Consider the following 13755-nt stretch of genomic DNA (forward strand, 5'->3'; position numbering starts at 1 on the left):
ATCCTGCAGAGGTCCCCTGGGATTCAGTGCTCGAGCTCAGCAAATCCCTGCTCGCTCCAGTGCGTGTTCTCTCGAGCACTGGTCTCAGGAGGTGTCTCGGGCAGTAAGAAACCAACTTCCCACCACAGTGGGAAACAAAGTCATGAAAATAATATTTACTTCTAACGCACGTAAATTAAAATAACTAAAATTAATGCTCACTTACACAAATTGGATGCTAAGGAGCTACAAGGCTGTTTGCAGCAATGCCAAGGTCCGAAGGACAGGCTTGAGCACCGGCATGCTCACCCCAGGTGCTCCTAGGAACCTCCTGCTCGTTGGGTTAAATTCCTGAAGAAACCCCCATGTCCTGGTTTAATCAAACCCACCCCTACAGCTGCTGCTCTAGCTCCAGAGGAGGCCTTGCCGGCAGCCCAGCCCCTGCGTGGGGTTAGGGATGACAATGTCACCATTTCCCTCTCCATGGGCAGTGGGGACCCCTGCCCAGCACCCCTCCCAAAACAGCAGGTGGTTTCAAACAGCCCCACGCTCTCCACGCAGGAGCCCTCTGCACTTCTCAGCATCCAGCGCAGTTGCTTCCCATTCTTTACATTTATTCCCACTGTCCAGGGAGCAACTTTCCACCCAGAGCATCTCTTGTATCACCCACCTGATTCCCTGCCCACGCCACAGGAAGCCACGAGTGGCACCAGCCCGGACCCGAGACCATCCCAACCATAGAATCCTAGAAAGGAAAAGATCATCTAGTTCCAAACCCCTACCACGGGCAGGGACACCTTCCTCTGGACCAGGTTGCTCAAAGCCTCATCCAGCCTGGCCCTGAACCATCACCCAGCATCGCTACACAGGGGACAATCCTGTGTAGCAAATCCCCAAAAAAGCTTGGGATGGGACAAAATGGCAGGGATGATGTTTTTCAGACATCCCCCCCAACTCTGGGACTTTGGCTCAGATTTACTGCCACTGGCTCTGATACAGCTACAGGCACCTCTTCAAGCCCTTCAATACATCAGGAGCCACGCTCCTGCGAGCCTGCTCCAGATGTGATACCAGCGTCAACACCCTTGCGCCAGCCCTCCTGGAGGGCACCACGTCATGTCCTCATCCCCTGGGTCCAGGAGCCGAAGCACTCACCTCCTCCTGAGAAGTGAAGCCACTTCCATCTCAGCCAGGCTCATTCTTCGGGCAAGACGGGATCTATAATGGAGGTTATACGGCAGCTAGCAGGAGAGGAACCCAGTTCCTCCATCAAAATAAACTGATCCCACATACAACCCTAAGAGCCTTTCCAGCGGTATGGACAAAGGGCGAATAAGGAATTAAGGGCACTTAACTACCACCAGGCATGATAACACCAGTATACAGCAGATATCGCGTACTTCGACAGTACCACCTCGCACAGCCCCTGCCACCGCCAGGCTAGGGAAGAGGTGGGGGGCTGCAACAAATGACCGGGGCACTGAAATCCTAAAAACACTCCAGACATCGCTATGGTGAATGCATGACTTCATCCTAAGGCTACACGTCTTTGGATTCAGCCGAGTTCTTTCCACCTAATGGAAGAATTATCACAAATAAACATCTGGAGAAGCCCAGAGGGAAAAGTCTAAATCGCTCAACTGAAACATACCCTCCCCACAAAAACTGTTAAGCAGTGTGACAGCTGTGACACACCCACTCGTCCCTACACTAGACTCGGGTGAGTTCTGGATTTTTTTGGTTAAGAGGCATTATTAACTATTTGACCATGGTCTGGTAGCTGTAATTTGGGGCCATCCAGCTGCAAAGAGCCTCTAACCAACGATGAAAAGCAGCTGCTGTAACAATGTCCCCCCGCCTTGCGATCCCCTGAAGACCGAAGCTGACTCTCACGTGCCGGACAGCTGGAAACTCTTACACAGATATGCCGTGAGAAAGTACTTCTCAGTTCCTCGGTTCCCCGTGCAGCGCCATTCCACAAATTGCAAAGGGATAAAGTTCTTCCGCCGTGGGATTCATTCAAGCAAGACGGCTGTATTTCAGGGACTGTCAGCAAGGAGGCACATTGCTTAAATTACATTCTTTAAAACCTGATCAGACTAAAACATTCCAATCCCAAATTCACATCCTTCCAGGAGGCACATCCCCACTCAAACCAGTGCACAGGGTACCATTAAAACTCTCCTCAATAATTAGCTGTAAAGCAGGAGGGAAAAATCTAATCCTACTAAAGATGCCCCAAGGAATCCAGTTCCCTCTAAAGCAGACGCTACAATGCTCCTTAAACCATCCCCTGGCTACTCACGTGCTGCACTTTCCAGGGAAATTATAGCTCTTCTGAATGAGGGACAACATTGTCCCTCAATTATTTACAGAGTTCAAAACTAAGGTCAGGACAAAGATTTAGAAACAGCTCAGGAAATCATCTGGGTGGAGAGAGGGATGAAGTTGCGGTGTAATAAATGTTTCCTGTTGTAATAATGTCTCCAAAGAATATCTGTATAGAGCACTGCAGAAAAAAAAAAAATAATAATCACCAGACACCACTGTTAATGAAACTCTTCCATGCTCTTGACATCTGCCCAGCTTCTCCCCACAAAAACCCGTCTATTCCCTAACAGCTCCTCCCCAAGCACTGGTTAGGTCTCGTCAGCCTCATTTTTATTACTTCTAAACTGTCTGATCTCTTGACATTTTCTCTGGGGTCACACACTCCAGACTGAAAAACTCCTGCGTCCCAAGAGGCACTTCAGAACCCAGAGTCTCCAGGAGAACCTGAAGTTCCTCAAGATACTCCTCCAAACTCCCTGCCAGCACAAGTCCATCACGTCTCACTGTGCCACGGGACATGGTGAACACACATGGGAGATGGGCAACTCCTTCCAAAGAGGGCACCAGTTCTGGCTCCATGCTTCCAGTCAAGGTCAGGACTCAAACAATACATCGAACAAAAACATGTTTCTTCAGGAGTGGTTCTGCTCACATCCTACCAGGCAGCAGCTTAACCCAAGTCCGGAGTCCATGAGCACCAGATGGATCAGAAGACCTGCTGCCTCATGGGAGCGGTAACAGGACACCAGATTCAAACATCTGCCTGAATCCAAGCCCGGGCAGCCAGGACCAGACCCTCCCCTCTCCACTGACAAGGCTTCTCCAGAAGCAGAGGAGTGGGTTCCGTATGGGCTCTACCAGATCTGTGCGGCCAGACAGATGCGAGGTCTGGGTTCTCTTGAATGTGGGTAGCAGCAGTTATTAGGGCCACGAAGATGATCAGAGGGCTGGAGCACCTCCCGTACGAGGACAGGCTGAGAGAGTTGGGGTTGTTCAGCCTGGAGAAGAGAAGGCTCCAGGGAGACCTTAGAGCAGCTTCCAGTGCTGAAAGGGGGCTACAGGAGAGATGGGGGGGGGCTCTTGATCAGGAAGTGGAGGGATAGGACAAGGGGTAATGGTTTTAAACTGAAAGAGGGCAGATTTCGATCAGATATGAGGAAGAAATTTTTTCCTGTGAGGGTGGTGAGGCAGTGGCCCAGGTTGCCCAGAGAAGCTGTGGATGCCCCATCCCTGGAGGGGTTCAAGGCCAGGCTGGATGAGGCTTTGAGCAACCTGGGCTAGTGGGAGGTGTCCCTGCCTATGGCAGGGGGTTGGAACTGGATGATCTTTAAGATCCCTTCCAACCCAAACCATTCTGTGATTCTACGATTAGCAGCCACTGCAATGATTAACGGTTTGTTTGGAGCATCACTGTAGGTCCTGGAAAGGCCTCCTTAAGAGAAGGACCTGTTAATGCTGCTGCAGAGGTACTGCTGTTCTTGTAATTATATAAAACTTTAGCCTAAGACTTTAAGCTTGCACCAGTAACAAAGTTTCAATATTTCACTGCCTATGCAGAATTAGACGTCATTGTTTCTGTGAATTTCTTTGCCATTACCAGTCAAAATGCACAATGGTAAAGATTTGTGGCTGCTAGAAATACTGTCCGTGGTCATGGGAGGTCCTAATTATTTTCTCTGCAATGCCCAGCAGACTGAAATTTTCTCCAGATGTATAAAAATGGGATTTGAAAGCCGCAAGAGCCATAAGATTACTTCCCCCAAGCCAGAAGGTTTATATTAAAAATGTTGTTACAAAAAAAAAAGAAAAGCCAAATCAGATGCATTCAAGATCAAAAAACTCTTTGCACTGAGTCTGATTGTATTTTTCAGATGAGAAATATATAAACTTTTTTTTTTCCTCCTGATAAATACCACATGAAAGATAAGCCATTAAAGTCTTCATATTTACAGAAATAACCAAGATTCAGATTCAGCTGCTTCCCTCTAATCATGTCCCCACATCAGTCTCCAGTGGAAATGCAGCCAAAAAACTCCACATACACTCCTGCAGGGCTGAGTCTCACCTAAAGCTTGAAAGTATGGGAAACAGTTCCACCTGTACAGTTCCCTGAAGGACAAACTGAAATAAAAACAAGGGTCATATTCATGGTCCCCTTATCATTGTCCTGGTCTTACCCCCTTCAAAAAAATCCCCCTCTGCTGTATATTGGATGTGTTCAGCATGAAGCATAGATTTAAAAAGAAATCTAATAAATGGGGCTCGTAAAAAAGAAGGTGTCGAAAATCTGCTGCTTTATGCTTTTTCACAAAGCCCACCCTAAGTTCCCGGTGGTGTTAAAGCACAAACTCTGTCTCTTCAATCCTCTCTGGGTCTTGGAGATCAAAATATGAGTCACTCCTTGGACACAGCAGAGCCTCATAAAGCATTGTACTCCACACATTTCGATGGGTCTGTTGGGAAGTGCTTCTGGCAAATGGTCATGAGCCTCTTCAGCCCCTAGGAATTAACAAAACAAGGACAATTCTGTAATAAAACTGCAGCTGTCAAACAAACTTAACACTCTACAGTATTTTGAAGCTTAACAAGAAGAATTCAAGACAAATGGCTGCTATTTTGGGTTTCTTTGGGGTTTTTTTTAAATTTGGTTGGTTTTCCAGTGCAAGTTTTATGAACCTTTCTCCCTGCAAAGTGCCAAGTTATCTCCAATGTTAGAGCAGCCTGTGGCACAACCAAAAGCACCACAGGTTCAGTCCCTCAGGAGAGACTCATAGTGAAGGATCACAGGAAAAAAATTAATCCCTCTTCACCAGCACCAGAGAAAACACCACCATCACAATAAAGGATATTTCAAAGAAACCTGAATATTATCAATAATTATATAGAGGAAAAAGCAATCTTTCACACCAAAACAAGCTGCACAGCTATGAGAACCAACCAATTTCTCTGTCATTCCTCCCCATGCTGGCACCACACCTGACCCACACCACGGAGGCAAACTGAAGAAGTAATCAAGAAGAAGAGCAGAATGTAGACTTTTCTCTTCAGTACTTTCAAGGCATCAATTGCCAAAAAACGTGAGAGAAACCCTGTGATTATTTTCTTTCAAGTCACACATAAAAGTCTAATAAGAAAGAAAACTGCTGTGGCAGTCATGTAATTTAGGAGTGACATTGTACTCCAAGATGGCAGAGTCTGTCATTAGATGCTCACAATGGAAGATGGCTCCTCACAGAAGGGAAGAATGATTCAGAGGATGCTTTGGCCTTCTGAACACAGGCAAGTCTGGAAAACATGTCCTAGCACCATAATTACTCCTTGTTTGGGATGTTACGATCCCAGGTTCGTTGTAAATCAGAAAAATGTTAGTTTGATGTAACTGCTGGGAGCATAGATAATATTCCATGCTCCAGTTTGAACTAGACTAGCTAAACAAGACCTAGTATTTAAAACCAACATGGAGAACATACGTGTTTAAAGCCAACTTTGTCTTGGCTCCTCAGTAAGTTGTGTACTTCAGAAGCACAGGTATGAAATTCACAGTGGGAAGATGAATGTGAAGATTTCCTTGACTGACAGAAGTACCCCCAAAAGCAAAGAAGAAACTGGGGAATTCATATACATTATATCTTCCAAAGAGTATGTTAAGAGTGATCAAGCAACACTACAGAGTAGAGATCTTGTTGCTAGAAGCGTGGCAAATGGACACAGACGGCCAATTATTCACCAAAATTGCAGAAGAACCATTATGGCCATGCTGAGACCCACAATCTTCCTTCAGAGTTCAAAACACTTTTTTAATGTAGATTATCAACAAAACTGTTTGGCTTAACATAAGCTATTTCATCCATTAAATGCTTCCAAGCAAGCATTACACTAACTGTAGCCTGTCTCTGAAAATGCATAATCCACATGCCAATTTTCACCTTACAAAAGAACTGGTCGAATTCAATTTGTTGTCTCTGTAAGTGTCTGGAGCTTCCTCTGACTTCATGATGGTATTTTCACAAGTTACAATGTTAAAAACGATAGCTGAAGAGAAACCAAAGGTTATACCTGTAGCCTCAATACAAAGAGACTCAAGGTAGAAGGAGAAGTTGCACTTTACAAGCAATAGGCTTGCAGACATCTGCAGAAGCTGAAAAGCAACAGAGTACTCCTGCCGCAGCAGGAAGACATCTATGTAAACCTCCCCTGCCAGAAGCTCTGAGCTCCACGATGCTGCTCTCGAGACTTTAGAGTTAAGCCAGAAGGTCTTTATCTCAATGAAAGTGCAACTGGCAAGAGGCAAACACATTTAACAATATAAGGAGAGAAGACTTATTTCCTCAGACCTGGCCACCCACTACACTGAAACATCAAAGAAAAATACCGCTGCTATTAATTCCACAAGCAAAAGAAGTTCATGACATGAATATGAATATGAATATGGAATATGCACAGGAGAAACTAAACCTGGAATTTTGAGCCCACAATGTTAAAGAAACATGTTTGAAAAAATGAATGCATTTATCTATTTGCAGAAATACTCAGAGGGACTGTATTTCATGGCACTAAATTCCATGCGTGATGTTAAAACCATGAATTAAGCAGTGAAGGAACTCATTTCATAGCTGCTTGGACATTCATACAGGACCACAACAGTTAAGACATAGAAAAATCCATCAGACTCCATTCCGAGCCCAACACTGAAGAGCCTTCAGGTCCAGGATGAGCTGCCTATTAAATGGATGCTGTGCTTGACCCAAACTAAGGCGACCATCCATTTCTAGGTCTTTTTTACCACATCACCTGTAAGAAATATTTCTCAAAGATCCCCTAACTTCAAAAGCAAATCTGTTGGATTTCCAAAGCTAACGTTACCTGAATATACTTCCTTTGAGTTTCATCGTTGAGAACGTGGGCTACGTGCTTGGAGAAAATCTTTTCACGACCCGTTCGAGCGTGGATGCCAACCATAGTGACACCAATAGGCCAGGGAGCATTTCCAATCGCCATCTGAAGATAGGCATCGTTTGCCTGAAGGAATACAGTGCACACTTAGCAAAAGGGACAGGACATCAGAAAGCTGAGCATTTTTGTATTGCCAGATACAACACCGCATATCCCAGTCTCTCTGCATCAGGTTTCATTGCACAATATTAACCAATTTTACAACGCACCTTCCTTCATTCACTTTTATGCTGAACTCTGAGAGAAGCAACGACTATGGACTATCTATAAGGCGATGAAAGCAAGCACTGGATAAGGCAGTCTGATACTGATTAAAACTGAAGTTTCCTGGGACTATTGTCAGCTCAGCCTTTCTGCTTTTCTGCTCTAATCACCTTTGCAACCCTTGCCGTTTTGGTTGCAGACTAGACCAGGGAGCCTGGCTGTAAGCGCAGCCCATGGCAGGTCCACGTTGTGTGCGCAGAACCCAGGTCAGCCGGTACACAGGAGTGCACTGGAGCCTGACAGCTCTTGGGGAGAGGAGCTAGCTTCCAAAGAGGCTGAGAAACAGCTCTCTAAAAAAATGGGTTAAATAATTGTATTTGTAACAATGTTTATGAACAGAGCAGTCACACAGCAGTAAATGAATCTGAAATTTCCCCATCAAGAGAGCAGATCCCGTTTCTTAACATAAAGCTGCAGCAAACAAACATTCCTGGGGAAGAACAGGGATAAAACCTGAAGGGAAAATTAACAGAAAGAAAAGGAGAAAGGAAGAGAAGTATAGAGCTTAAAAAAGCCATGACAACTGAAAAGCAGGAACGGAGGAGGGCAGGCACATATATGCAATTACAGAAACGCAGCTTTAAGGACTTGGAGCAGGACATTCCCCCCGCCACTATTAGCGAGCAGCTGTATGACTCAGACAGAGGATTCATTTATCATCTCCCACTTAGAGACTACACAATAAGCAGCAATCATGACCAGTGGGTGCAGTTTCTTCCCAACTGGCACTGAGCAAACTGCGCGGTGAATAATGAACACGGCAGGGGGTTACAGACAGAGCTGAGAGCAAAGCTGAAGAATGGACAGGAGTGAGCCTTCACCTACATGAGGCAGAATCTGAACAGCCTTAGTCAAATATTCACTTGCTGACTTAAACATAGTTTTGTGATGAAACACAGTATGTGAACAAGCAATTAAAGACCCTTCCAGGACTGTCACAACAAGGTTAATTAAGGTCGAGTGGACAACTTGCATTCTGGTATTTGCCTGCTGTCACATGTTGATTTCAAAATGTAAACCTTTCGAGCATTTCATCTAACAAAGCAGGAAGAATTTGTGGCTGTCAGTACTCACTAGGCTGCACAAAGCAAAAAAAGCACAGAAGACAACAGCATGCACAAAGAGACAAGTCTCTCAGGAAGCAAAATGCAAAAGGATATGAGTATCTTTAAAAGCACAAGACTCATTAACCTAATTTTAAAAACCCCCCAAAACTCCAAATGTGTACTCAACTCCTCCAAAATCAGTCTGTGAAGTTTACATAAAGCCAAGCATGTCTAGGAGCAAGGAGCAGGCTGGCTTAACACACAAGATAGACCACATTCCCACACACTCACTACTTTGAGAAGGCATTGGAAAGGGAGTTTCAATGTAATGATGACAACCAAAATAAAAAAAAAAGCCCCAAAACAAAAGCCCACTATCATACATCCCACACTTTCAGTTCTACTTTCCAATGACTTGGATTAAACTTGCCTTAGGCCATCTAAAGTTTTTTCAGTAGCAAAAGCAGGTTTGCTTGCTTACTTGACAAATTATCCCAAGTCTTCACAACAATAATAAGAAATACCAGAAATTTAAAGGCAAAACACAGCTCAATTTTCTCTGCATACACAAGCTGCTTAAGCAAATGCTAAATGTATTTGAGTTCCACTTCTGAAGGCAGCTACAAAAAAACCCTAACACTGCCTCTGATCTTGTTTGCCAAAGTACTTCTGCCTCCTCCAGTAGTCTGACTTTGTCCAGAAAACGTTTCATTAACTTACCTCAACCTTACCAGCCAAGCTAATGTGACCATAGCCAAAGAAAGGGACAGTGTCTCAGTATGTCAGTTCACCTCAATTAATTCCTACTTAATTAATCAACACCCTATTACTATTAATCCAATACCTTCATTTAACCTTACAATATCAGGTTACCCACACAGGGTTCCTCTGCAACTTAATATAAGCACCTTCGAGAAATATTCTCTTCATGCTTGCAAAGCTCTACAGTTTCACCAGCCTCAAAAGCTCTTCTGACTGGCTGTGGATCAAACACTACCTGGAGCCTAGCCTTTAAGAGCCATTTTTCATTTTGGTTGAATATATGCTGTGTGTATTTCCAGCTATGTGTCTTCACAATGCAAAAAAAAAAAAAGAAAATGTTGAAGTAATAAACTATCTATGAGAACCAGACAGCCTGAACATGCCAGAAGAGTGCAAACAAACATACCTTCACATATTCTCTTTGCAACATGAATTTAATAATATCCGTTATCGATTCTTTGATGTCGGCAGGAAGTGTCTACAGGAGGAGAAGAAGAAAAAAAAAAAAAAAGACATCTTTACTTGTGAATAGCAGCTCACTAAAATCATCCTACTCAGCATTTATACAAAGTTTAGCACCTACCCTAGCTTGAGGACTTTAACAAAGGAAAACACCTTCATTATTTAGATGAAGGATCTGAAGCAACAGAGGTTAAGTGGTTACACCTAGTAGCTCGTGGCAAAGTGCAAAATACAATCCCAGTTCTCTACCATGTTTGCAACCACAGTGAACAGGTGGAAAAACAACACCTGGAAAAGCGGTAGGCAGGCAGAATACATTGGTCAAGGTAAAGAGGTCAGAACTGGGAGTCCTGGGCTCTGAACACAGAAACTCTGACCAACCCACTTATCCTCTCTTCTTCAGTGAAGATAACATTACCTTCGGAAAGGGCACTAACCACTGGGTACTCTGAAAGCAGAAGTTAAAATAAGTCTTACAGGACAGTGACATTTAAAAGTGATTCACCCTTTTCCGAAGTTTTCTGAAGAGTGGCCTCAGGTACGATTCTGTCTGCTTTTGAGTAGCGCTGTTCAGCTTCCCTTGTACTCCTCGTTTCACATAGTCCTCTCTGGCATTCAGCTCCTTAGCCCAAACTCCAAGAAGAAACTGTAGGAGGAAGAAGCAGATTTATGTCACAGTGCCATCTAGTGACTACCTCGGCAAAACAGATGGGAACAGGAGCTTAAGCTGCCAAGGTAAAATGGGTTTTTTCAGAGAAATCTGAATTAAAAAGGCAAGAAGTCTCTTTCAGAGACACAGGCAAGGAGGGGTACTGAACAACCCTCCTATGATAAAAACACGTGGGCAAGGGAGGAACATGTATAAAAAGGCATGTACAAGGAAACAGCAGTGCAGGCATCGGGGCTGGGATGGAGGAGGAGTACATAAAAAGAGCAGAAATCTAAGCAGAGTGCTGATGTTTCAGGGTAACTTTTGCGAAGGAGCTTAAGGAACAGTAAAGATCACAGAGAAAATTCAACACAATGGAAGACAAATATGTCAAACATACCTTCACTCCACCTGGAAAACAATTTTGAGCTTTCTTTGTCTGACTGCCCAAACTATACTAAAATGCCAACGTATCTGACATACACAAATGACAGCTTCAACTCTTGCTGTGATTTCTGATCATCACAATAGTTACACAGGGACTGGCTGACTCAAATGATAGGCAATGCAGGCTTCTTGCCAGACAGAAAAAAAGATTTTCTACCATCCACTTGAACCTGTTTCTTCAGCCAAGCCAGCGGACTTCCTTTAGAATTCTCTTATTTCTCATAACAGTACCAGGTGACATTTCATTTCAGCTTGCACTGTTCCTGGGGAAGGGAGGCAAGGACTCCTCGGAAGTTTTTAATGCCACAGTAGTACATAGAAGCAACTACATCCAACTGCCTCAATTATCATACGGAAATTAAAAGCACATTTATTTTGTCTGGAAAAGTAGGACCAGATTTTGAAGGATGTTGCTCTCCCAACAGCTCTTTCCCAGGTCTAGCAGAAGTCACTATTGTGACTAACCAAGGCTGTGGAGTGCCAAGCATTTTACAAAAAACCCAAAACACATCTTGAGCATAACATGTGAGTTTTTCTCTCCAAGCAGCTGGAACGGGCTCTTCCATTCACTAAATGTATCTGTGTGGCAGCAGAAGATATGACACAGGCTACAGAACAATTCACTTACTAAATCAGAGTTTGTTACCTTCAAGAACTTCGTTATGATGTCCATATCATAGTGATCATCACCCCGTCCTAAGGATTCTCCCAAAGCCTAGAACAGGAGAAAAAAGGTAATTATTTCCACGTTGTCTAGAAGTTTGCTGCTGCCACCACCACAGCAGAATATGATCCACTGCAGCACGAACTGTAATAAACTCCACCAGTAATCCAAAACACCAGTTAGGAAATTGACTGAAAAACCTAAGTATGTTACTGAGATTCATTAATCTATTAAAAATACTTAAGTCAAAAAGCCAACATGATTATTTCTGAAAAGTCAATGCAAACGTAATTTTTCATTCATTAGCTACTAAACTATTGGCATAATTAGCAGCTGTCTGACAGCACTGTATTAAGGGGAACCGTGGGTGTACTGCGTTTTTGAGATCCCCAAAGTCATCAATTAACCTAATTATTTTGTTAAGCTATTTCAACTCTCTGATGTACTGGGGCTTTTTACCACTTCATTTAATTGTAACTGTGAAATTGAGGGAACAAATCTAAAAAAAAACACCCCAACCCACCAAAAAACCCCAATACTACACTCCAATACTCTAGCTTCCTGCCAAAACCACAAAACTGTTAATCCTAACAGCCTCTTAAGAAACATTTTCCAGTAGGTATAGTTGGATTTATAATTTCTTTCCCTTATCCTCACATTTACAAAGTGTTTTATTTTTAAAAATGTCTTAGATTTGTAACCAAATTCAGTGTAACCCTTTATGTTCAAGGGAATGCAATTAAAGAAGCAAAAAATTAAAACTGCAGTATTTTCAAACTTTTGAGAAAAAGATTACTTTCATGGCTCAAATCAAGCCTGTGCTACTGCCTCAAAAAGGGCTACTTTGAGAACTAACAGACTGATAACTGCAGCTCCATTACACCTGGTAGTTCCAGAATGGATACCGTTATTTTATACCAGAATGCCTCGTACCCTAACACAAAAGCCAAAGGCTATTTCCTAATAATAACATATTCACTTAAGCCTTCAGTTATAAATCAGATTATTTCTTAAACACACTTTTGGAACGATCATACGAAGATTAACTTCTGCAAAGTTTGGAAGATTAAGGGTGAAAGTCTTCAGCTCAAGTTAATGTGCTTTTCAAAATATTACGCTGAAACACCAGGTGCTGAAGGCATTCCATGGCACTCATTCTCTGCTCACTTACACAAACACCATGGTGCTCTTCCATAACTTAGTAGTCATTTGCACCGAAGTTTCTGGGACACAGTCTTTTATTTCCTGTGATCTGCCTACTTCTGATGTCCACTTTTTTTTTTTCCTGGACAAACATTTTTCCCTGTGTCTGTTTTTTAGAGTCCATCTTTCTTGCTTAAGGAAAATTCATTGGTACAAAGCTTATTAGCCTCTCAAATACTCATTGGAAAGGCTTCAAAATTTATGACCAGACAATGTATTTTTATTAAATTCCCTACTTCCAAAATCCCTGCCGAAGGAATCCTAACTGTATCACTTTCCTTGTAGGTAACTCCTGCCCCCTTTCTGATGCAGTGTTGTAAACAAAGACCACTTGAGTTTTCACATGTCCATTGCAGGCACCCTAAATTTTCTAAAAAAGCGTATTTAATGACTTTTCAGAATGCCTAAGTTAGATGTTGGAAACAAGATAACTTTGTTTAAACAATCCTGAAGCTTTCTCATAACAATGTAATGATATACAACATCTAAAATCCCTTAATTAAAATCTACCCATCCCATACCTCCAGTTCTTCAATAGTAGTATTCTCCTCATGGACTTTCAAGTCATTCTGTGAGTCGTCGTCTCCTGCTTCTTGGCCGCCTACAATTTCATTCAGATACTGCTGGTCAATCTTATCCAAAGCAGCCTTCAGGTCATTTCTCAGGCCCTGGAAAAGATACGAAATTGCTAATTAAAAAAAAAAAAACCCAACCAACCAAACAGAAAAACCCACAACAACAAAAACCAACTAAATAAAAGCAGCTCAGTACTGTCACAGGGAGCATCCACCTTCTGTTTATGAAAAGCCAAATTCTGTAAGAACATGCATAAAGGTTTGGCTTTGTTGTCTGAATTGAAATTGAATTCAAAGAACGGTTTCTGGATTGCTTCAGCACTTAACAAAAAGAAGATGCCTGAACTTCTGCAATGTTCACATCTATGAACAAGACTTTCTACCGTACTTCCACCAGAACACCATGGAAGATTGTATCAA

At 42.9% G+C, this 13755-nt stretch overlaps 1 protein-coding gene across 1 annotated transcript; it reads right to left on the bottom strand.

Moving 5' to 3' along the window:
- Window positions 1-4521: 4521 nt before the first annotated feature.
- PRPF18 (pre-mRNA processing factor 18) lies at window positions 4522-13428 on the bottom strand (the record flags this gene model as incomplete). Its single annotated transcript, XM_010083482.1, has 6 exons — window positions 4522-4809; window positions 7174-7329; window positions 9742-9813; window positions 10303-10443; window positions 11540-11608; window positions 13282-13428. Coding segments are annotated over 6 exons (666 nt in total), but the record flags the coding sequence as incomplete, so codon positions are not given.
- Between the last annotated feature and the right edge of the window lie 327 nt (window positions 13429-13755).

This window comes from Pterocles gutturalis, unplaced genomic scaffold (assembly GCF_000699245.1).
Source record: "Pterocles gutturalis isolate BGI_N339 unplaced genomic scaffold, ASM69924v1 scaffold45740, whole genome shotgun sequence".
Lineage (NCBI taxonomy): Eukaryota > Metazoa > Chordata > Aves > Pterocliformes > Pteroclidae > Pterocles > Pterocles gutturalis.